The sequence below is a fragment of the Triturus cristatus genome, chromosome 11, assembly GCF_964204655.1.
Source record: "Triturus cristatus chromosome 11, aTriCri1.1, whole genome shotgun sequence".
Taxonomy (NCBI): domain Eukaryota; kingdom Metazoa; phylum Chordata; class Amphibia; order Caudata; family Salamandridae; genus Triturus; species Triturus cristatus.
In genome coordinates, this window is record NC_140594.1 from 117,868,392 (window position 1) to 117,891,728 (window position 23,337).

Sequence of the window (23,337 nt, forward strand, 5' to 3'; positions counted from 1 at the left end):
AATTGGAAAGGGGCACCTGCCACAGTGAAACGAAGGAATTTCCGATGCTTGGGGTGAATGGGGATGTGGAAGTACGCATCCTGGAGATCCAATGTTGTCATGAAATCTGCATGGTTCAGAAGCTGAAGAATTTCTTGCAGGGTGACCGTGCGAAAGGATTTCTTCTGAAGATATTTGCTCAGCTTTCTTAAATCCAGGATAGGTCTCCATTCCCCTGATTTTTTCTTTATTAGGAAAAAAGCGGGAATAAAACCCTATCCCCACTTGAGAGCGAGGCCCTCTATCGCTCCTTTCGAGAGCATGGTTTTTGCTTCCTTCCTGAGAAGAGCAAGATGTGGAGGATGTTTCTATAAAGGTGGATGAGGAGGGGGGTATTGACAAATTCCAGGGTATGCCCATTTTTAGAATATCCAAGACCCACTTGTCTGTGGTTAATCTTTTCCAACTGTTGAGATGTCGGGAAACATTCGGAATCCTGTAAAGAAGGTGTGGCAGATCTGCTGCAGGTGCTAAGAAGTCGTCACTGTTTTCTAGCAGAATCCCTGCCTTGAGGTTGACGTCTTCTATTGTGCGGTCTATAAGCGGCAGCTGGAGGGTTTCTGTAGGACTGCTGCTGTTGATAATTATATCTTCCCTGACTGCCTTGGTTTTGGAATCTTTGATAGCCACCACGAAAGGAATACGATCCTCTGCCCCTAGATCCCCGAAAAGGGATCTTCCTATATTGTAAGGTGCCAAGGGCTCTGGCAGTGTCAGTATCTTTTTTGATCTCTTGCAAAGCCTCATGTATGTGTTTTCCAGATAACATATCAGCATCGAATGGCATGTCCAAAATCTTTGTTTGGACCTCAGGACGAAAGGTGGTAGATTTCAACCATCCCTGACATCTAAGGACTGCTGCTCCGGCAAGTTGACAAAAGCCCAAGGAGGCTAAATCCATAGAAATATCAATAATCTCCGATGCAGCCCTTTCTCCTTCAAGAAGACTTTTCTCTACCTGCTGCTTCTTGTCATCAGGTAGGAAATCAAGGTATGGAGAAATGTCTGACCATAGTTGGCTGTCATATCTCCCTAGAATCGCCAAAGAGTTAGTAGCACAAACTGAAGCACCCGCCATGGTGGTGAAATGCTTACCAATGTTATCAAGGCATCTCCCATCCTTATCAGGCGGTGCTGTCACAGGAGTGGATGGATTCCGAGACTTACGTTGAGCCGCCTGTGAAATAATGGAATCTGGTCTAGGATGTCCGGACAGGCAAGCAGGAGCATCATCCGGTGCTGTGTACTTTTTATCGATTCTAGGGAGAATTGCAGGCACTGAAAATGGAGCTTTCATTATTTTAGTCCCTTCTTCCCAGATATGATCTATTATAGGGATAGAACGCACAGACTTCCTACTTTGGTCCTTAAAATTGTAAAGGAAACAATCAGGAAGATGAAACCTGGTTGCTGCCCTTTCCAAATTGCGTGAAAACCTCCGATATCTTCAGGAGGGGAATCCACTGCCTGAGGAACTGGTGAGGATGGCGTAGGAATCAAATATTCATCCTATTCGTCCACAGTCGTGGGTGAGTTTGGCACTTCTCAATCTTCAGCCACAGTATTGCCATCATCATCTTGGACTAAATGTTGCGGAAGTACAACCTCCTGAGGTACATTGATAGGGGCAGCAGGGCTTGCAATCTGCAAAACCGCAGACGTAGTGGGTCGAGTTGGAACAGGCGCTGTTGGTGGAAAGCGTGTATGATAATCCCTAAACATAGCAGTCAGATCCTTCATCAAGGCTATAGGCATCTGCACCATAGGTTCTTGCTGAAATGAAGCCTCTTGAGGACCCCGCAGAGACTCACAAGGCTCATAGTACTCTTCCTCATCGTCATCATCCTGATACTTGATCCGGAGTTGAGAAGGGTTACGTGCTAGGCTAAAAAGTCCATCATCATCTGACTCCTCCAGATAGTGACTAGGAGGCAAGAGTGAAATACGAGAAACCTCCTGGTAATAGTTTCTTGAAGATGAGAGTGACAACGACAATTTTGATGTTAAAACTGGCGTAATCTGTAGAGATATAGGCCTTTTACACTTCAGCATCGACGAGATATACACAGACTGTGAATCAGTATCAGCTGAGATAGCCATAACAGAAGCTACCGTCGACGTTGTAATCGTCGACGTCGTTGCTGGAAAAACCATCGTCTACGACGTTGTTGTCATCGTCGAAGCTGCTACCTTCGTCGACTGGAGTAGAATAGTTGTCGACGGTGGACTCGTCGACGGGTGTTGAATCGTCGACGGTGGGCCCGTCGACAAGAGTTGTAACGTCGTAGGCGTCTAAGAGATTGGCATCGTCAACGAAGTAATCGTCGATGACGGGATTTTCTTCGTCTACGTCGTGGAATTACTCACCATCTGAGGAGATTTCCTCGTCGACGGTGCTTTTTTCGATGTCGACGGGATCTCAGAAAGAGATTTCTGCTGTTTTGAGGCAGTTTTCACTGAAATCTTCATCTTTACAGCAGATTTCACCTCAGAAGAGAATTAAAGCGTCTCTTTTTTAGAGGAAGAGTGACCAGTCTCAGAGTGAGGCTTCTTCAAGGTCTTACTCTGTCGCTCAGGGGGATCACCAGATCTATCCCTCTTTTTGGCCAGAGGGGTGGACGCCTGAGCACTCACACTGCCATCATCTCCTGAAACAACATCAGACGTAGCCTTCAACTTCTCTAACCAAACCAGCAATCTTCCCTCTCTGTCTTTCAAAGTCTTGGCAGGGAAGGTTCTACAAATCATGCAGTCTTTAACCTTGTGTGCTGGGTAAAGACAATAAATACATTCCTTGTGGGGATCCTCAAAATGTAGTCTCTTCTTCCTACGTAATGAACAAGGCAAAAACAAGCTTTTCTTTGATGAATCAGACATATCTACTCACAAAGTTCAGCCAAAGGTGAAGAAAAACTGAGCAGAGCTCAGGGAGACTCACTGTCACACGACGTGCAGTCGAAAATCTGAGGGTTTGCCTCTCTGTGGAGGGTTCTAAGAGGATGCTGCAGCCTGATTGGCTGTGTTCCAAATTTGGTTCTTTTAACAAAAGGACTAAGATAAGCTACTGTAGTGACTTTGCTGTACATAGTCGCCTATTGTATAATGTTTTTATGACTATTATGTATATGTTTTATGGTACCGCGAGACTCCCACCTCGTCGGCGGGGATGATTCTAAGCATCTGAATCTATGAAAGATACCCCAATACTGGATAAGTGAATATGTTGTCGGGAGAAGTGTGAGAGGTGCAAGGAATATATTAACAACGATGAGAGTTAACACTACCACCAATATGGGAAGAAAGGAAGAGCGTGAGAGGTGCTTGAGGTGGTAAGGAGAGGGAAGGGCAAGTAGTGTGAGAGGAGAACAGAAAAATAAACAGCTGCAACAAAATCACAGAGCAGGAAAGATAATGGGCATAAGGAAAATGTGCAAACATCGAAGCAGAATGTGCAGCGGGGGAAAGTGTCAAAGAAGAAATTCGGAACAGGTAGAGAGTTAGATGCGGAAAATTAGCCTTATGCAAACAGAATGGGAAATGGGGGTGGCACAGTTATTTATAGGACTACTATGATCTATAAACAGAGCAGCGGTCATTCCACTCCTGTATATTTTTATTCTACGAATGCACAGGGCAACCTGAGCAAAAGATGGTGGACCATCAAGTAGGCCCTCATCTCTAGCTGACTGGACTACAGCAAAGCTCTATATGCAGGAATCTCAGCTCCCCTCCTCCGACGACTACAGACCATACAGAACGCCACACCCAGACTCGTCCTGGATCTCCATGGACGAACCCACATATCCCCCTACCCTAGGGAACTCCACCCGCTCCCTGTACAGAAAAGATGCCAGTTCAAGCTCCTGACCCACGCATACAAGGCCCTTCACAACTGCGGACCCACCTGCTTGAACCACTGCCTGAACTTCCATCAGCCCACAAGACACCTCTGCTCCGCCTCACTTTCTTTAACCACATCCAACGTAGCAGATGCGGAGGTCGCTCCTTCTATCTAGCAGCAAAGACATGGAGCGAGCAACCCTTTCATCTCTGGACCTCCCCATCTCTTCCAGAGTTCCGAAAGTCCCTGAAGACCTGGCTATTTTGACCCTGCCAGCACCTGGATACTCTCACAGGTGACAAGAAGTCCTCTACAAATCTACTGTTTGATTGATCGCCTTCACATGGCTGCTTTTGTTCAGTGAGGTCATGGTAGCCTGGACGTACACCTGGAGAGAACACACTTCCTGAAACCTGTTTTATGATGCAGGGCGAGAAGAGGCTGCCAGGAGATTCCTTTGTTACTGTGGTGTTCCACCATTCAAGAGAAACCCACACCTATTCCATCTTTCTGTGTTGCTTTTATTCACCTAGCAACAGTGATCTACGATGGGCAGTGCTTACCCTGACACACAAAATCACCCTAACCAGTTCACCTTGGTCTGAAGTACAACTGCTCGCCCCAAAAACCTAGAAAGAGTTGGCATAAAAGGAAGATGCACTTCCCAAAGACTGAAGGAAGTGCTATAGATTTGATAAAGGCAGACATCAGGTTTGTGGTGGTTTCCAGTCTTGGCCACGCGAAGACGATTAATACTAGCCTGCCAGAGATGGTGGATTGAAGTTTCCAGGATACAAATTGTAATAATACAAGGAAGACAAGCACAAGGCCCATTTAAGAGGGGGATCTGCAATGATGAAATGGCAATGGAGTTGCCAGTAGGGGAGAGGAGTTGGCCTAACGGCTAGGGCGCTCGACCTCGGACCTGGGGAACTGGGTTCGAGTCTCGGTAATGACGCTGAACATCCTGTGATTCTGGGCAAATCACTTAATCTCCCCGTGCCTAACAAAGAATGAATGTGTGTCCTAATGTAACGTAACTGGTGCTATGTAAAGCGCTCTGATACCGGATTGGATTCTGGTCAAGAACGCGCTATATTAAACTCTGGATAAAAAAATGGACTACATATTCCTAGGAGCCATGAGATGCCCAGAGCTAAACAGGCAGAAAGAAACAAATACCAACACCACTGGGTCATGGAGATGCAGCGACCACTCTACAGCATCAACAGAGTGCGCTGGAACCATCAGTGATCTCGTCAGACCCCTTTTGGGTTCTGCACATGTCCTTCTAGACTCAAAGGGGCTTTGAGGGCTTGCAGCTACATACCTCAGGAAGGGGGTTTGTGAAAGTAGACAAAGGTGGTTGCACTGATTGCAGAACTGTTGGAATTCTTTTCTCTGGCCCTTATTGTTTCGGAGAAACCATGCTTTTTACACTCAAAGTTAGACTCTACTCCTGAAGCCCAGTTACCAGTAGCAACGGATAAAACACAGAGTGCACTTGAAGCCAGAGGACCAGCAACTATCCACACAACCAATCTTGACCAAGACCACCAGTTTATGAGATACAGGCCCAAAACATGTGGTCACTGAAGGGGACTGAACACTGGGTAGTGACCCAAAGGACTGCAGTTTGTGAGTACAGTTAGGATATACCACGCATGAGACACTGATGTTATTGAGTATTATTCATTGTGTCATATTCTATATCTTAGTTTCTAAACCTTACCATCTTTGATAGATCGCCATCGCTACCTACAGTCAAGTGCCCCAGGGAAGTAACTTATGGTCAAATTGGAGTGAAGTAGATTTACAGATGCTTGGATGCCAGAAGTAAACAATAGTACCCACACGATATTGCTGGTTTTTCACTGACTGCACCAGTACCTTAAGGGATGGCCTCACAGAGCTCATCCCTTCACCTTAAATGAGCTTCTGGCTATTCAATTGGCCAGAAAAGAATGTGGGTTTTTTTCAAGACTGCAACTAGAGATATAAATATGTTCATTTCTAAAAAATGAAAGCTTGTATAAGGATGAGAGTGGTGCATTTGTTTTAGAAAATGACAATTTGAAAATTGAGGTATGGACAAAATAATTTACTTTACTGAAAGGACAAGCTGACATAGGGGAAAAGGGGTACAGTAGCAGAATATTTCAACCTGGTATTTGAGTGATAACTGAAGCTGATTTGGGGACACATTGTTGATGTTATGGGATTTATTAGGATTCAAAATGCACTTTCTTGTTGCTGTGACAGTATTTCACGACCTTTAGTGGTTAAGCTGCTTGTATACTGTGGTTTTCAACGGTTTGTTTTGTCGCTCAAGACAGAAGTCAGATTCTTGGGTTCCCCTCTGGTGTGTGTTTTAATTGGGAAGAGAACTGCTGTTAATTGCAGCCATTTTTGCTTCTCGCAGGCATGAAGAGGCATCATCTTTGGCAGTGCGTGGTCTAGTTGGCCAAGGAAGTTTAATGAGCACTGCAGGCTGCAGTACAGATGCGTGCAGCTGGTGTGCCTGAGGCAAGCCCAACAGCACCCGATCCGCTCCAGGCATGCTATTCATTTTGCTCCATCAGAATATCTTATTTGCCACAAGAGCTTATCAATCCCAGATCAACTGCTGAATGTTTTATTAAGCAACAGGCTGACCGCGGTACAAGCCTTTTTTCATGTTTTAGTTTCTAGTCAAGATTGGCAGGTGAGCCTGAACTGCTTTGTCCTACCAATTATACTCAAGGTAGCCTGGATAATAATCATATTAATCCAGAGGGTCCCCCTCAGCGTGTTATTGTTCACCATAGTGACATAGGCTCATTACCAAAACATGATCTTCATATTTTCAACTTTTTCTTGATTCCATAGTTGATTGAGAGTTCTTTATGGAAATTTGGCTCACCAATTCTTCCAACCCAGATATTGCTGTCAATATTCCTACTGGGCACTCAATAACACATCAAGGAAGAGAAAGTAGAAAGAGTTGAGGATTAGTTATCTATTTCCATAATTCAATCCATTGCTTTACTTTTCGTCTGGACAAATTGAGAGAGGCAGAAGGGCTATGTTTTTTTAGATTTCTCTTTCCCCTCACTCGTCTTTCTCAGTGGCCCTAATATACCCCTATTGTTTATGGAGCAGAGTTTAACTCTTTTGATGAAGCCATTTCCTGTATAGCCTTCAATGCTTCAATTTCTCCATCTTGGCAGATTTAAATATACATATTGATGACATTAAAGGCCGATTAGCTCAGTCCTTGCTTGACATTATGTCACACTCAATCTTCATCAATGACTGTCCTCTCCCATACATCTAGAAGGACATACTATTGACCTTATTTTTTCAAATTCTTCCCTTACAGGTGATGCTTTGTTGAAGATGGTCAAACAGGACCAAGCACTTATTGAATTAAATTGTAAGAATTCTTCAAGGGCTAGAGATGAACAATCTGAAATAAAAAATATATGCCATCCTTAGGGCAAGATTGGCCCTAAAGAACTATCTAAAATTCTTACCGAAACTACTCCTAGTCTTAATGGGTTATTCAGACAAGGACGTGAATAAAATTAATAAGAAGCTTCATTTAGCAATGGATCTACTAGCCCCTCTCAAACCTTCAAAAGCCTGAAGGCACTGCCTTTCTGCCCCCAGTTTCTCTCCAGCTCTTGCCAAATCAAAAAGTTATAAAAAGCGTGAAAGAAAATGGTGTTGCCCTGAAACGATATTATAGGTTAATTAAAAATACAAAGTCCGATTTCTTTGCTCAAAAAATTTATTCTGCCAAGAATGTATCTCGTAACCTAAATCTTCCCCTCACCTCGAAGACAAAATAAATAAAAAAATCATGCTGAATTTGGATCCACTGGCAAGGAATTTATTAATGTGGAGGTTCCAGCAGCCTCAATCTCGAAAGTTTAACCCCTTGCCTCTAGAAGAGTCGTCGCAGGCCATTTTTAATCAAAAATCTGGAACTCCATCAGCTCCTGGTCCTTCATCTGCTTTTGCTTAGGCTCTTAGGGATAGCAATACGATTTTCAACATGTTATTAAATACTTTTCTAGAAACATATTCTATTCCCCGCTTCTGGAAGCAGGCGAAGGTGGTGTCACTTCTTAAGAAACTGTCTGCAGACCCTTCCATTTTGTCTAATTTAAGACCTATCTCGCTTCTTTCTGCAGCTGCCAAAATGCTAAAGAAACTTAGCAATTTGCAATTCTCATACTATTTGGAACAGCACAAACTCCTACATCTGACCCAGTCAGGTTTCAGACCCCGATGCCTGATGTCGGTATCTATGACCCAGTGTTAGGACGGATTCAGTCTTTTCTTCAGGAAACAGATCAATCAGTGCTGATCTCTCCTTACTCGTCAGGAAGCAAATCACTTAAATACAAGGTGCCAGAGGGCTCTTCGCTTAGCCCTAGTTTGTTTAATATTTATATGGCCCCTCCCAGAACTTCTCTGATTGAGCATTTCAGCATTAGTATTGTCGCATACGCGGACAGCATGCAGCTTATCTTTTCGATTAATTATAATCCTGCTATCATTCAGAGCACCTTTAAAGCTTGCCTTTCTAGGGTCGACTGGTTGAAACTGAGCCTTGGGTATAATTCTGAAAAGTCTGAAACCTGCTCTCTAAACTGCTCGTGACAATTGGTCCAAGAAATAGTGGCCCACAGGCCTACCCAGTCAGCTACCATGGTCAGGAACCTGAGAGTGAAGTTCGATAACAATTCGTCAATGGTTTTGGTGCTGTTTAAGGGCTTTACACTTGTTCCTTTGTGTAATCCGTGCTGTTCAGAGTCACAGCTATCCAGGGTTGAGTTAGGGGGTTTAACAAACAGAACCTACTGGTCCCAAGGGGTTTGATAAGTATTACACAGTGAGGTCACACAACCACACCATATCAAACACCCTTTTCCCTCACAGTTATCAAACTGAAACCTGTAAAACCTTTGGCATGTCAGTTAATTTCTTTAGGAAACTGTGCTGCAGATCCACCATCTGGCACAAATTTCCAACTTTGCTTTGGAGATGATCATGCTTACTCTCTTTGAGTGATTGGCAGCCCTCACTTGGTGCAATTTGGCCAGGGTATTTATATCCCATCTGTATGAGTTTATCAGCTACAACTGTCCAGGTGGGAAGATGCTGTCATCCCAAAGCATGCAGTCAAGGAAGACCCTTGTCTGTTGGTGCCCTTAAACCTGTTGGCGCACACACAATGCCATATATGGTAAGGCACTCCTCATCCCACCCTCGTTTTGCATGAGCATGCCCACAACAGACCATATTCCTATCTGCAGATTCTAATTTGCTCAGATGTGGAAGTCAAGCCGCCTGCTCTCTGTGAGCAAGGTTCAATGCTATAACAAATGATTTAATAACTATGCGATGCTCACAATTTCTGCCTCCAGCACAAAATCTCTCAGCACTATTCTGGCAACACAAGACTCCGCTTCAAGGTACCATCGGCCAACAACATCCAGTCTACCTGAAGCTGAACGCCAAGAAAAGAGAGTATGTCATCAGCATGGAGCTCACTCTGATCCCCAGATCCTAATGTCGCTCTCCGCCATCGATCTAGAGAGATTTTCATACGCATTTACCACCAGCACAGAATCAAACACCCACCCCACCTACAAAGGATGACCTCTATAAACGACCTTGCATGCCTGGTCTATTAAAATCACTCTACAGTCCAGGGGTCTAGGTTCACAATGCATACATTCTCGACAAAAAATAATGATAATAAATTTGGTTTCCACAAGGCTATAGCACATGGTGTTGGCATGCAGTATTAGCACAAAGTGTTGGAACATGGTGTTACCATTCATCTCTTATAGCAGTTCTAAAGTTACCCACATCTCAATGTACAGATCCTTACCCTCCCATCTGTTTCTTGAGTTTGGCACATAGGAAGAGGTCAGTAAATAGGAAAACATGCCGCAGCTTTCGGGCACCCTCCATCAGCTCCACCATGAAACTGTCCTTCAGGAGCTGCCGGTTCTGCAGGAGGGAGGAGACAAAGATACAGTCTGTGGGGGACACAGAAGAGCCCCTTAGCACCCAGCACAATTCTCTACATGTATGATCAGGAATTCATGGAGAGGTCCTCAAGAGATCGTGTATATACCTTGTGGCTATTACAAGTCGCTCACTCCTTAATGGCTCCAACAAAACATGCACATTCGTTCTTAAAAAATATTACCTCTTGCAGCTCCAACAGGCTATTACATCGGTGTTGACTTAAGGTACTTGCCAGTGGCTTTTAAGTAGAGCCTCTCCCACAGAACGATCCCCGCCCCCACCTCTGGAGATGAATACATGCCTCAACTCTAAATGAGCAAGCACCCTGAAACTCTAACGAAGGCATCAGCACTGAGTCTCCCAAGAGGCATAAACCAGGAGGCTCCCTTGGGGCTTCAATGGGTAAAGCACACAAAGACTTGCAACGCCATGAAAATCTAACGTGTTATGAAGCTGCCTTTGTTTGGGCACCTGGTAAGAGGCGCCGCTGGAAGCCGAAGCGTACAATATACATCCAGGGCTCCATGGATGACATTTACTGGCTAATTTGCTTGCCATGCACTACATACTGCCATATCACCAACTTTCAGTGCTGCCCCTCAGTCATAACCACCAACAGTACGCAAACTACAGAACACTAGCTCTCTGGCAATTCTTTCGGTACATATCGGCATCCAAAATACTGCCTTTCTCACCATCACCCATAGCACAACCAAGTTTCAACTACAGAAAAAAAATCTGTTAAAAGAAATTCCCAAAGTCAGCCAAACTTGTCTCCCACCTTTCGTAAGAGTCCTCAAATAACCGTTCCGAATCCATTCCTATCACACCTGAAGAACAGTGCTACAAGGTGGGATTGGGTGCCAGTCCATATTTTTGTGTGACCATTTTTTTGCACTAAACTTTTAATCTATTTTCTATAGCATGTATTTTGACAATGTAGGAAGAAACAAGGATCGACTTCACACCCTGCACATGACACTGGCTTCTCTTATCATTTTCATTCCTCAAGTCTGGTTTTAGTTTGGTCCCCTGTGTAATCAGTGTCTCAAAGAATGCTGAACTTCAAAGGCTGAAAAGATGAATGTAACGAGCGGGGTTGGAAAATAGGCTGCACAGTCCCAGGACTGATTTACCACAGGATGTCGCCTCATTCATGAGTAGGTACCATCACCATGATCCCATTTCTGAGCTCTCCTTTTCATGCCATTTTCGACTCCTGCTCCCCTAAGCGACACAATGCTGCATTAGCTCACACAGAGTGAGAGAGTCGGTGGCTACATTTCTTGACAGTGTATACACACTTCAGAGAGAATGGGGGGACAAGGAGCGGATGAGTAGGAAAGGGAAAAGGTCCTGTACCGGTGCTCCTGAAGTTAAACCACATGCAAAGTAAGGTAACAGTTCCTGAAGAAATATATATGCCAGTATGGTCTACTATGCAAGAGGAAGGGGAAAAGGGGAGGATGACAAAGGGTCTCAGACTAGGTTCGAAAATGATAGTGTGATGGAGACTAGAGACTCCTGGATGGTACTAGAAGTGCCCTCACACACCCTTGCGGGTGCAAAGCATCATCATCGGGCTGTGCTCCTCGTGGGGGTGGCGCTGCAGTCCCTCACGGGCCCTAAAAGGGCTCTCTATCGGAGATCTTTTGGTGGAGTCGCCGTAGTTGTGCGTGTGGGTGTGTGGGGAGGGGGGTGGTGGTGAGACTAAAAAGACCTAATGGTGCCCTAACTATTTATTGGTGGGCCCAGGAGGTCTGCTAAAAATAACGGGGGATAATGTTATATAAACATTCTGAGTGGGGGAAAAAAGCTGTAAATACGTCCCACTGCTCTCGGCCCGTAAGAGTGAGGGTTTAAAGTGAGAGAGAGGGAGTGCAAGTGATGGTCAACATGTTTCGCGCTGTTGCCGGTCCCTAATGGATCCTAGCGCTTCGTCAGGACCAAGGTGGTGATTAAAAAGAAAGGGGTGGGATTCAGAAACAAGGGGGGAGAGTATACTGTAATCCCAGAAACACAACAAAGTTGTGGGAGGAACACGGATTATTCGTGTCCTTGACGTCGAACCTGTGATGGAGAGGGAGAGAATAAAACATTAAAAAAATATATTGTGGGGCTTCCTACGAAAGAGGGCTCGAAAAGCATGCACCAGAGAGAAGAGTATTCCAGCCGTAGTCGTGCTAGGAACGGGTGCTCGTGCCCTGTGTGACGTCGATGGAAGCGCCCAGCAATGGGGATTAGAACAAGACAAACACAAACTGCAAGTAAGGTTTCTCAGATTGCCCGTATAAAGTCCCTTCTAAGATAAACAGGCTAAATGTGATGGTGGGGTTTAAGAGACTCAGTGACAGCGCTGTGTGTGGTGACAGGAGTTTACTCACACCAGTGGGCGATTGGCTGACTCGTCTACAAGTAAGGCGGGAAGTGATCAGAGAGTTAAAATGACTCCCTAGCAGTATTTTAAATAAAATAGCCCAGACATAATAGGGTGATTCGATATGAGTATGGCATGGACGTGGAGGGATCATGCCATAGGTTGCAAGTGCTGGGTACGTGAGAGTACAAATAACGAGTGTAGACGTAACAAAGATAAATACATGCTGGTAGACATGACAAGTAAACCATTGGGAGCAATATTGGCTCTTAGGTACTCGGTCATAATTGTACCATGTAGGGCTGTTTTAATTTGTAGCCTCCTCAGAGTTTGTAGGGCTTTCCAGTCGTCGTCCCTGCTGCCTGATGGAAGGTTGCCGTCCTCTGATAATAAAGAGGGGGCTCTTAGAATCTCGGCTACTGTCTCGTCATCGAAACAGAGGCCGGGGTCATCCATGATGGATCAGGGGTCTAAAGATGTTAGGGGGACTATAGAGTTTGTGATGTCTTGTGTGGAGGGGGGGTGGGGGGTGTGGGAAAAAAAGGGGAAAAGGGGCGGGTTATGTTAACCAAGCCAAAGAGATGAAAAATAGAGGGGTTGTCCCACGGCTAGCTGCCGTTCTAATATGTATACACACCGGCGACTCTGGAGGCACCTTAGGTTGTCGAGGCGATTTCCCGGGGCAGATGTAAGTACGTCCTACGGTCTTAAGCGACCTTCATACAGTCTTTGTACTTGTTGTGATAGACGGCGTGACTACACTTTTTAGCCCCGTGTGCGAGCCATTGCACAACAACAACCCCCTCCATAACTTATGCTGCCTGGTTTCCATCCCTAACCCATTACCTTCACAGCTGAAGCCCCCGCCCCAGTTTGTCAAGACCCGGCACCGCGTGGACCCGGACTTCTTGCGGGTAGGACTGTCTATTCAATCATTGTCTACCAGCATGTATTTATCTTTGTTACGTCTACACTCGTTATTTGTACTCTCACGTACCCAGCACTTGCAACCTATGGCATGATCCCTCCACGTCCATGCCATACTCATATCGAATCACCCTATTATGTCTGGGCTATTTTATTTAAAATACTGCTAGGGAGTCATTTTAACTCTCTGATCACTTCCCGCCTTACTTGTAGACGAGTCAGCCAATCGCCCACTGGTGTGAGTAAACTCCTGTCACCACACACAGCGCTGTCACTGAGTCTCTTAAACCCCACCATCACATTTAGCCTGTTTATCTTAGAAGGGACTTTATACGGGCAATCTGAGAAACCTTACTTGCAGTTTGTGTTTGTCTTGTTCTAATCCCCATTGCTGGGCGCTTCCATCGACGTCACACAGGGCACGAGCACCCGTTCCTAGCACGACTACGGCTGGAATACTCTTCTCTCTGGTGCATGCTTTTCGAGCCCTCTTTCGTAGGAAGCCCCACAATATATTTTTTTAATGTTTTATTCTCTCCCTCTCCATCACAGGTTCGACGTCAAGGACACGAATAATCCGTGTTCCTCCCACAACTTTGTTGTGTTTCTGGGATTACAGTATACTCTCCCCCCTTGTTTCTGAATCCCACCCCTTTCTTTTTAATCACCACCTTGGTCCTGACGAAGCGCTAGGATCCATTAGGGACCGGCAACAGCGCGAAACATGTTGACCATCACTTGCACTCCCTCTCTCTCACTTTAAACCCTCACTCTTACGGGCCGAGAGCAGTGGGACGTATTTACAGCTTTTTTCCCCCACTCAGAATGTTTATATAACATTATCCCCCGTTATTTTTAGCAGACCTCCTGGGCCCACCAATAAATAGTTAGGGCACCATTAGGTCTTTTTAGTCTCACCACCACCCCCCTCCCCACACACCCACACGCACAACTACGGCGACTCCACCAAAAGATCTTCGATAGAGAGCCCTTTTAGGGCCCGTGAGGGACTGCAGCGCCACCCCCACGAGGAGCACAGCCCGATGATGATGCTTTGCACCCGCAAGGGTGTGTGAGGGCACTTCTAGTACCATCCAGGAGTCTCTAGTCTCCATCACACTATCATTTTCGAACCTAGTCTGAGACCCTTTGTCATCCTCCCCTTTTCCCCTTCCTCTTGCATAGTAGACCATACTGGCATATATATTTCTTCAGGAACTGTTACCTTACTTTGCATGTACATTTCTTGACAGCCTGATCATGGGAATGACTGCACCTATGCACTAAATCAGTCTGGGGACATTGACAAGAGGAATGTAGGGAAAAAGATGCGAGTTAGGGTGCTTCGATAACACTGTGGCTGAGATTACGAAGTAAATGGTACAACTGGGGACGAACGAATATTAGAAAAGACCAGAACTCCAACCCATCGTAACTAGCCCTTTTCCCCTATCACAACCAACGCATGGAATTCTTCTGAACTCATTTCATTAGTTCCAAGTTGATTCAACTTAACAGGACTTCCACAGCTAGACAGATTAAGTTTATTAACATGGGTACACCACTGTTCCTGAAAAACCTTGACACCACCAGACAAAAACTCAGAAATTACCAGTGAAACCTTAATTGAAAGAAAGCATGCTTCTCTGCCTTGGCTTCAATATTTGGAAATTGGGAGCACAGGAAAGAAAGGCTTGGCGTAAATGAAGAGGAACCGTTCTAAAGGACTATCTGGAGGCTTCAACCTGGGGCTTTAATAGGCAAGTGAGATCGCAGGACACCTCCCAATCACAGTATCCAGAGATCAACCCCTGACTTTTGCAGGAACCACTGAGAATTCATGTTATTTTATGTAAACTCTTAGGGACCCTACTATTTCTGAGTGGCCGTCACTTCGCAGGATGCGGCAAAAGTGAGTGTTCTGACATGGAGATAGTAAAGTCTGCAAATCACTGCTAAAGGAGCCTCGTGCTCTAAAAGACTGCCGCTCAAGTAGTGCAATGTTCTATCATCCGCAGATGTGGGTCCGGTACATAGGCCATAAAGTGTGTAATGTGTGTGCATGGATGGGCAGCCTGGATAGTCAGAGCTGTGAGCCAATGGCACATGGAAGCATACAACAGTGAGAGGAGTTTGGGAGCTCGCAGGAAGTGTAAAGCAATGGGGAGTACAGAGACAGTGCAAGGGGTTTGTGGCACATGGGGAGACAGTGACATTAGACTGATGTGTATGAGCAGGCAGTGCGAAGACACTGGCCCACGTCGGAAGACTGCACAAGAAGCTTGTTTCACATATGAAGCCAGCGCAAGGAACCTGGCGCACATAAGCAGGCAGAGAGAAACAAGTGGTGCATGAGCATGCAGCACAAGGAGATTGAGACATATAAGCAGACACATGAGCAGACAGTGCGAGGAGCATGGAAGCAGGACCAGACAGTGCAAGAAGCTTGTAATCCATGAGCAGACAGTGCGAGGACCATGGACGCAGGAGCAGACAGTGCGAGAAGCTTGGGATCCATGAGCAGACAGTGCAAGAAGCTTATGTTCCATGAGCAACAGTGCGAGGACCATGGACGCAGGAGCAGACATTACGAGAAGCTTGTGATCCATGAGCAGACAGTGCAAGAAGCTTGTGATCCATGAGCAGACAGTGCGAGGACCATGAACTCAGGAGCAGACAGTGCAAGAAGCTTGTGATCCATGAGCAGACAGTGCCAAGACCATGGACGCAGGAGCAGACATTGCGAGGACCATGGACGCAGGTGCAGGCAGTGCAAGAAGCTTGTAATCCATGAGCAGACAGTGCGAGGACCATGGACGCAGGAGTAGACAGTGCAAAAAGCTTGAGCTGTATGAGTCGAGAGCACTATGAGTTTGGAACACATGAGCAGACCGTGCAAGAAGTTTGTGATCCATGAGCAGACAGAGCAAGGACCATGGACGCAGGAGCAGACAGTGCGAGAAGCTCAAGATGTATGAGTAGACAGTCCAAGAAGCTTGTGATCTATAAGCAGACTGTGCGAGGACCATGGACACAGAAGCAGACCGTGCGATAAGCTTGTGATACATGAGCAGACAGTGCGAGGACCATGGATGCAGGAGCAGACAGTGCGAGAAGCTTGAGATGTATAAGCAGACAGAGCGAGGACGATGGACGAAGGAGCAGACAGTGTAAGAAGCTTGTGATCCATAAGTAGACAGTGCGAGGACCATGGACACAGGAGCAGACCGTGCGAGAAGCTAGTGATCCATAAGCAGACAGAGCGAGGACCATGGACGCAGGAGCAGACCGTGCCAGAAGCATGTGATCCATGAGCAGGCAGTGCGAGGACCATGGACGCAGAAGCAGACCGTGCAAGAAGCTTGTGATGTATGAGCAGAGAGCACTGCGCGTATGGGACACATGAGCAGACAGTGCGAGAAGCTTGTGATCCATAAGCAGACAGTGCCAGGACCATGGACACAGGAGCAGACCGTGCGAGAAGCTAGTGATCCATAAGCAGACAGAGCGAGGACCATGGACGCAGGAGCAGACCGTGCGAGAAGCTTGTGATGTATGAGCAGAGAGCACTGCGCGTATGGGACACATGAGCAGACAGTGCGAGAAGCTTGTGATCCATGAGCAGACACTGCAAGAAGCTTGTGATCCATGAGCAGACAGTGTAAGAAGCTTGTGATCCATAAGCAGACAGTGCGAGGACCATGGACGCAGGAGCAGACAGTGCGAGAAGCTTGGCATGTATGAGCAGAGAGCACTGCGCATATGGGACACATGAGCAGATGGTGCAAGAAGCTTGTGATCCATGAGCAGACAGTGTAAGAAGCTTGTGATCCATAAGCAGACAGTGCGAGGACCATGGACGCAGGAGCAGACAGTGCGAGAAGCTTGGCATGTATGAGCAGAGAGCACTGCGCATATGGGACACATGAGCAGATGGTGCAAGAAGCTTGTGATCCATGAGCAGACGGTGTAAGAAGCTTGTGATCCATGAGCAGACAGTGCGAGGACCATGGACGCAGGAGCAGACCGTGCGAGAAGCTTGTGATCCATGAGCAGACAGTGCAGGAAGCTTGTGATCCATGAGCAGACAGTGCAGGAAGCTTGTGATCCATGAGCAGGCAGTGCAAGAAGCTTGTGATCCATGAGCAGGCAGTGCGAGGACCATGGACACAGGAGCAGACAGTACGAGAAGCTGGTGATCCATGAGCAGACCGTGCAAGAAGCTTGTGATCCTTGAGCAGACAGTGCAAGAAGCTTGTGATCCTTGAGCAGACAGTGCAAGAAGCTTGTGATCAATGAGCAGACAGTGCAAGAAGCTTGTGATCAATGAGCAGACAGTGCAAGAAGCTTGTGATCCATGAGCAGACAGTGCAAGAAGCTTGTGATCCATGAGCAGACAGTGCAAGAAGCTTGTGATCCATGAGCAGACAGTGCAAGAAGCTTGTGATCCATGAGCAGACAGTGCAGGAAGCTTGTGATCCATGAGCAGACAGTGCAAGAAGCTTGTGATCCATGAGCAGACAGTGCAAGAAGCTTGTGATCCATGAGCAGACAGTGCGAGGAGCTTGTGATCCATGAGCAGACAGTGCGAGGAGCTTGTGATCCATGAGTAGACAGTGCGAGGAGCTTGTGATCCAGGAGTAGACAGCGCGAGGAGCTTGTGATCCATGAGTAGACAGCGCGAGGAGCTTGTGATCCATGAGTAGACAGCGCGAGGAGCTTGTGATCCATGAGTAGACAGCGCGAGGAGCTTGACAGCGCGAGGAGCTTGTGATCCATGAGTAGACAGCGCGAGGAGCTTGTGATCCATGAGTAGACAGCGCGAGGAGCTTGTGATCCATGAGTAGACAGCGCGAGGAGCTTAACAGCGCGAGGAGCTTGTGATCCAGGAGTAGACAGCGCGAGGAGCTTGTGATCCATGAGTAGACAGCGCGAGGAGCTTGTGATCCATGAGTAGACAGCGCGAGGAGCTTGACAGCGCGAGGAGCTTGTGATCCATGAGTAGACAGCGCGAGGAGCTTGTGATCCATGAGTAGACAGCGTGAGGAGCTTGTGATCCAGGAGTAGACAGCGCGAGGAGCTTGTGATCCATGAGTAGACAGCGCAAGGAGCTTGGGACGTATGAGCAGACAGTGAGAAGCAGGCAGTGAGAAGGTTCGGACCTATGGAAAGCATAAGGTGCTGGCAGAGTCAGTCAGCACACTTGGGTGACGTTTCAGGCACTATCTTACTATGAACACTACAGGGAAAACATGCCCTTAATTTCTATAACTGGTACTTCTCTGCTACACAGAGCAGGACCACTATTAGTTAGCTGTGATATCACTAAAAAAATGCTTTTAAAAAAAAGAGACAATTGATTGATTCAAGAATTTGACAGACTTACAAATCTCCGGTGTCCAATGGCCTGCTCCTGGTTGAACGACAGCTTTGGAATCACTTACCTTGATCCTTCAGAAAGTAAAATCTGTATCCCCCAATGATCTTCGTCTGCTGTGGCTGCGCGCAGTCTACCATTTTTACCAAACGTCAGCATGAAGGCGTTCCTGGGCATCTGAATCCAGCAGTGCTCTCCCAGCTATTTAAAAACCCAGAACACGGCGCTCTGGGTCCGGACAGCTATCAGACTGCAAGGTCCTGGTGAGGATCGCGGCTTAGCAAATGCACTCTTTTACAGAGTCAAAGGCAAGCCTTGGACACTATCAGGTCGGATTCCAGCCGCACAGATGCAGGGTCCATCCAGCTGGCGACTCCGAGAAGTCTCTTGATGTCAACAGAGGACAGCAGAGCCTCGGCATCGATTGAGACCAGTCAGGTTCTTAGGACTCCGGCAGCAGTGTTCTTCTGCTAGAGGGCTTGTGAGCAGCCATGATCACAGATCATGGCTCGCCTGGATCAAAGCCACCTTGAGGGGCATGTTGCGGCTGCGCCTCGATTGGACCTGCTGGAAGCCAAGGCTCTCGCCTGCAGCATTCTTCAGGGACCTCGCCTTTGCACATCTCTTTAGCATACGGGCTCCGTCTCTGGTGACACGGATTCAATCTCATACATACACGGGCGACCTGTGGACTCTCCACAAACAGGGAGAGGAGGGACGGAGGTGAGTGGGCAGCACAGTTTAAGGCCCGCTTCTCGAAGGGTGTGGCTGGATGTGCAGCCACTGGCTGATACTCAACACGGACAACGCTGAAGTTCTGGTATTCAAGGGCAGTGCCCTTCTCCGGCCAAACCCTTCTCGACTGAGGAGGCGGGCGCTTGGCTCACTTCGGCATGGTCAGTGTGCTACGTATGGTTTGACGCAGCATGTGGCTGCGGCCATCTCGGCCTGCTTACATCTACTCTGTATTTCGTGGGCAATCTCGCTCTAGCAGGCGAAGGAAACGTTTTCTCACTTTCTGTGCTCTTTGGCTCCCCTGGCAGCTCAGTAGCTCTGGGTATATCGGTTGCCAACAAGTTGCAATTGATTAAGAGCGCAACGCCAAGAGACCGTATGGGTCTGCCAAAAGGTTACTCCGATGAGCTGTATCTTTGCTCACTCCTCTGGCTGCAGGCGGTGCAGCGCGGCTTCCAATCCAAGTTCTTTGTGTCATGACACTTGCTCACCTCATCTTTTTGAAGACAACGGTTGGACCTGTGGAATACATGTTTCCTAAGCGTACTTGTAACTCGCATCAGTCATGTTTTCTTTCTGCTCCTGCCAACAGCCTAAGCTAGAGGAGGTGCCCCTCTCTGACCCTACAAACCCCTTCTTCGTGTCTGAGGCCTCCAGGCGAGAAGGTGTGGATTACCTCCGTGTTGCAATATAAAAACAGTCTCCTCCCTTTCTCGTGATCTGCCTGTGGACAGCGGGCGCCACGCGCGTCCACCGCGACAACCTCCGGGGACACTTCCAGAGATATGCCGTTCCTTCGCTTGTCGAGTTCGCTCCAGCAGTTTGCCCGGGGACCCTCTGCCGACTGAAACTGTGATTCACAGGCTATTTATTTTTATTAAAACCCCACTTCGGCAAGTGAGCAGCTTTTCTTTAAGAGACCTCCCGATCTGTTCGATATTTGCTGGCACTTCCATGCACGCACTCCCCCAGGGCAGCCATTAGGAACAACCAATTGCCATCAGTTCCTGGGGAACCTTGTCTTTCTTCAGAAAGAAACAGAAGCCCTCTTTTTCTTGCTAAGTTACCCAACATAGTCTTCATCGGTGTGCGCTCCAGCGCCGAGAAGCCCTTGAGCGTCGGAGCTATCAGAGGTGCTCGTAATTCATTTGAACCCTGGCTGCTGCACAGCGCAGGCGCAGCCTTAGACAGAGCGCTCTGTAACAGACAGCGAGGCTGGTCCAGGAGACAGACTTGCTCGGACAGTCCTACCTCCTGACACAAGGGGGCAGTGCGCTCCCATTCTTCTGCATCTGCTACGCCAGTCGCCTCGAGGAGACGGAGAAGTGGGCGCAGGGCACGCCGGCAACCTTAACAGCTCTCGTCACGAGTCGCTCTGCAAGCAGTTCACGTCTAGGGGGTGTCACCACATGTACATTCTTTTGTTCGACAAACATTTACTGAGTAATTAATTGCAACGAGCACACAGACAGGCGCGAATAAAGATAACACGGCGCACGTGCGGCCCAGCATCCTCTGGTCTTTTTGATCTTGCGCAAGCCGGAGCGCCCTGTGAGACACACTGCGACGGCCAGGACCACCTTAGCGACTACGGCGCCTCACATGCGGAGGGAGGGGTCGGGGCAATGGCTGACAGTATTCACAATCAGCTGCCACGTGAAGCGAGTGGTAGATGACTGGATGGCGAAGGGGAAGATGTTCTGTACATAACAGGAATCGAACAATCAATCAAACATTTATAAAGCGTTGCAAATCACCAATGAGGGTCTCGAGGGACTGGAGATGGCTGCTGCATGGTGGTTTGATCATTTAAATACCTGTGTCTTTATTTCTTTCCTGAATCGCTGGAGCGGCGGTGCGGTCCGGGGGTGCCGGGGGAGGTTGCTCCATGCCTTGGATGCAGGTGAGAGAAAAAGCGTTCTCTGCTGTGGAGTCGGTGGTCTGTGGGGTGTCTGCAAGGGAGAGGGAAGTGGATCGGAGGGGTCTGGTCGGTTGGTAGAAGGTCAGGCGTTTGTTGGTGTATGCTGGCCCTTGGTTGTGCAAGTCCTTGTACGGGTGGGGCAGCATCTTGAACTGGCCTCTCTTCTGAATCGGGAGCCAGTGTAGTTTCTTGAGCTGGGGTGTGTTGAGGGTCCTTCTGGGGAGGTGGAGTAGGAATCTTGCTGCTGAGTTTTGTATGGTCTGAAGTCTCTTCAGGAGGCGCGCAGTGATTTCTAGGTAGGGTGTTTCTGTAATCCAGTCTGCTTGTGATGAGGGCCTGTACAACAGGCCTTCGGGGTTGACTGGGAGCCTCCTGAAGATCTTGTGGAGCATACGATGGGTGTGGAAGCAGGCGGATGAGACTGTGTTGACTTATTTCTTCATGAATAGCTTGCTATCCAAGATGATGCGGAGGTTGTGGGCATGGTCTGTTGGGGCGGGGTGTGGGCTGAGTTCTGCAGGCCGAGATCTGTGGGCCACCACGTCATTCCATGGCGAGGTGTTGTTACCAAAGATGAGGACTTCCGTCTTGTCCGTGTTGAGTTTGAGACAGTTGTCTTTCATTCAGTCTGCGGCGTTCATCATGCATCTGTGGACGGTGACTTTGGTGGTGAAAGGGGTCTTCGGACAATGAAAGAATGAACTGGGTGTTCTCAGCAAGAGGAGACGATGTTGAGTCTGTCCGATCTGATGGGTGTCAGCCAGAGGGATCATGTAGGTGTTAAAGAGAGTGGGGCTGAGGGACGATCCTTGGAGACTCCATAGATAATCTTCTTGTGCTCTGAGGTGAATGGTCCAGGAGGGCTCCAATGTCGTCGGTGGCTGCAATCAAGTCTCGATGCTGTGGTAAACTCAAAATCCAGATTGGGAGGGGTCCAAGAGGTTGTGGTCTTCTTGGTGTTGGGTGAGTTGCTGATGGATTGCTTTTTCGAGGACAATTGCTGGATTGGGAAGCAGAGATATATGCCAGTAGTTCTTTGGTTCAGCTGGGTCAGTGGATGGATAATTCAGGAGGGGCCTCACTTGAGCGTGTTTTCAGTCCTCCGGGAAGGAGGCTTTGGTGATAGAGGTGTTCACGACCTTCCTGAGCTCGTCGCCGATTGTCTTGCTTCCGAGGTTGAAAACGTGGTAGAAGCAGGGATCTGGGGGTGCTCCCGAGTGTATGGAGTTCATGATGGAGATAGTATTTTGCTTGATGAGAAGGTCCCAGTGGGTGAGCAGGTGTTTGTGGGTGTGGGTGTGAGCTAGTTGATGCTGTCGGCGGCATAGGGTTCGCGTTCAAAGTTTTCGTAGATGGTGGAGATCTTGTCGTGGAAGAAGCAAGTGAGGTTGTCGCACAGTTCCAGGGAGGGTGTAATGTTGTTCGCAGTGGCTGCAGGATTGGTGAACTCCTTCACTACGAAAAGAGTTCCTTAATGTGGTTTGCGCTGGCTTTAATGTGGTCTGCTAGGGCATCCTTAGTTTCTTTCAGGAGGCGGTGGTACTGGTTGAGAGCGGTCCTGATGGCGATGCAATTTATTGTCTTTTGCCGAGGCGAAACTTCCTTTCTAGTTGCCAACAGTTGCATTTTTTGGAGTGCAGTACCTTGGTGAACCAGCTGGCTCTTTTGATTGGTCCTTTGACCTTAGGCTGTCTTGACGGGGGCGATGATGTCAGCAAATTCTGTGAGCCACTGGGAAACGTTTTTTCCTGCTTGTTATGGGTTGTGTGTAGAGACTGGGAGGTGGGAGCAGAGAGCGTTGTCCCACTGGCCTTCTAGTACAGTTTTCCAGTCTCTGCGTGCAGATCTGGCGGGCATGGTGCCAGGGTAGGTGAGTTCTTAGATGGTGAAGTGAAAGCTGCAGTGTTCAGAAGAGGTGAATTGTGTGGCATGGTTGTACCCGACTGTCGCTGGAGGTGAAGATGGGGTTGAGCCTGTATCCTGCAATGTGGAAAGGGTCTGTGAAAAGCTGCTTGAGGCCGATGTTGCTCATGCTCTCCAGGAGGTCTGTGGTGTTGGCGTCGCTGGGGTAATCTAGGTGGAAGTTGAGG

General features: G+C 47.8%; 1 protein-coding gene across 1 annotated transcript in view; it reads right to left on the bottom strand.

The window, feature by feature from the left end:
- The window catches only part of BCR (BCR activator of RhoGEF and GTPase), a 419,493-nt gene that overhangs the window by 127,330 nt on the left and 268,826 nt on the right, over nt 1–23,337 (bottom strand). The window contains exon 9 of the mRNA XM_085633565.1: nt 9,768–9,889. Coding sequence (XP_085489691.1) covers nt 9,768–9,889 — 122 coding nt within the window. The remainder of the gene's footprint in view (nt 1–9,767; nt 9,890–23,337) is intronic.